The sequence below is a fragment of the Zea mays genome, chromosome 6, assembly GCF_902167145.1.
Source record: "Zea mays cultivar B73 chromosome 6, Zm-B73-REFERENCE-NAM-5.0, whole genome shotgun sequence".
Lineage (NCBI taxonomy): Eukaryota > Viridiplantae > Streptophyta > Magnoliopsida > Poales > Poaceae > Zea > Zea mays.
The window spans coordinates 134,259,669-134,261,851 of NC_050101.1; the positions used below are offsets into that span (position 1 = coordinate 134,259,669).

The 2,183-nt window shown below is 48.8% G+C and overlaps 1 protein-coding gene across 1 annotated transcript; it reads left to right on the plus strand.

Moving 5' to 3' along the window:
* Positions 1–717: 717 nt before the first annotated feature.
* LOC103630031 (vegetative cell wall protein gp1-like) lies at positions 718–1,941 on the plus strand. Its single transcript, XM_020540224.2, has 2 exons — positions 718–1,493; positions 1,583–1,941. Exons 1-2 carry the CDS (start codon positions 830–832, stop codon positions 1,615–1,617), a joined length of 699 nt encoding a protein of 232 aa, XP_020395813.1. The 5' UTR covers positions 718–829; the 3' UTR covers positions 1,618–1,941.
* The last annotated feature ends 242 nt before the right edge of the window (positions 1,942–2,183 follow it).

The window sequence follows — 2,183 nt, forward strand, 5'->3', positions numbered from 1 at the left end:
ATCGTGTCTATCTCTGTCTATCAGGCTTTCTCATGGAAGTTCACCGAATTCAGAGTAATCGATCGCGAGAAACAACCAATTTTGGAGCGTGTTAAAACTTTTGATTCTCGGAACTAATGCGAACTTGATAATCTATCTCGAATTATAAATCTCATCTGAAGCTCATTTAATCAAACTCTCGACGACTGTTATTTGATCTGAGCCCTAGTCTAATTCCTCGAACCTCGATCGATGTCCGACTATTTTGATCTAAGTCCGTACTCTCAAACGGAATACTCAATATGTCGTCCTCAAATCAATTTTATCCGACTCGGCCAATTATCTCATGTCCGAACTGAACTCAAAACCCCGTATCGACAACGATTTTTAAATGTCACAATCTGATTTCTCCGACTAAAAATCCGAAGCCGATCAGAAGTTTGAGAGAAACATTTATTTTTAAAATAGTGTGCGAGAAATTATTTCCGAGCGAAATCAAATCCAACTCTCGGCCGAATTAATCGCTCAATCGTCCGTTCGCCGAAACTCTAATTCGCTCTGTTCTCTGTAGAAACGAATTCCGCGGGAGCATTTTTATTCGGAAAAATAATTTAGCGCAGCCCGTTTTTTGCGCGCTTGGGCCAGCCCAAACCAGCCCAATTGGGCCCATTCGAAACCCTAACCCTAGGGTTTCTCTATAAATACGGATCCCTCTCCCTTGCCCTTGGTCATTTTGCATTCCCACCCCTATTGTTTTTCCAGCCGCCATCAGCCTTCTTCTTCCCCCACGCCTTCTTCTCCCCCTGGCTTTTTCCTCCACGCGCAGCAGCAGGGAGTCGTGCTCCCCTCCATGGCGAGCAGCAAGCCGGCGCCCTCTCCGTTTTCCCCTGCTCCTTCCTCCAAGCTGAACGCCAGCCGTGCTCCCTGTTCCTGTCTTCCTCACGGCTGCGCGCAGGAGCTTCCTCTCAGCCATGGCGCCCAGAAAAGAGCCCCCAAGCCTGCGCCCTTCCCTACCCCACGGCAAGCAGTAGCTCGCCCAGGCCCGACGCCTCTGCTCGGCCAGCAGCCTTGGCGCCCCTCCCCTTCTTCCCTGTGGGCGAGCAGCAGCATCTCCCTGCTCCATGGCTCGAGCTCGAGTTTCCCATGGCGCCTCCACCTACAACTTCGCCCAGCAGCTATGGTGCCCAAGCTCTCTGCTCCCTCCCTCTCCAATGCAGCAGCACATGAGCTCGCCCCCTCCCTCCTCTTCCCTGTCACGGCCAGGAAACACCGGATCTCGCGCCCTCTCTCTGGTTTGGGTGGAGCAGCGCCTCCCCTGCTATCTCCTCCCCGACGCCCCTTCGAGATGGCACCCAACAGCCCCAGCACTTTCCCTACTTCGTCTCGCTGCCACTGCTGCGCGCGTGCCATGTGTTCGGCAAAATGTCGAGGGAGGCGTGTTGTTGCAGCACCGTCGACGCTCACCGGTTGGTCGCTGTTTTGCGCAGCCCCCAACCGCGCCGTCGAAACCCGTGGTGAGAAACCCCCGCTGTTCTCGATGTTTATTTTCCAATGTGTGTGATGTTCGATGAACTGCCGCCAACAAATTTGTGTGTTTTCGCAGCTAGTGGTCGACGTCGTGCCTTGCCCGTTCGATGAAATGCCGAGCCATGTGGACAGCCATGCGACTAGTCACGACTCGTTCAGGTTGATTGATTTATAGTTTATAATACGTATGCTTTGATTGATGTCGGGCAGTGCATGTATATATGTGGATGTGTGTAATATGTTTTGGCTATACACGTTGGTAGGATCGCGTTTGTGATTAGAGAACAAGAGGTTAATTGACGTGCGCGATTTGTAGTTGTCTAATTATGTTTTGGTCGATGATGTGCATGTGGTTATATGTGTGTGAAAGTATAATTGTATGAATGGACGCGTGTAGGAAAGAAAATGAAATAGAAAAGAACTCGGGTATTTTTATTTTGATAGGAAAATATGCGATGCATTGTATAATACGAAAACTAAGTTACAAAATGTGGATTTTGTTTTGAGAAATGCATCGATATGTGTTTATGCGAAAAGTGTATTGTTTTAAGCAATGTGATGGGATTCGTAATTTTAGAGGGGATATATTTATTGATGTGGCGAGTGGTTTAGAAAATGCTCGTTTGCGTGGAGGATGAATTATTAAAACATGAGTATCGGAGTTCATATATTAGTAG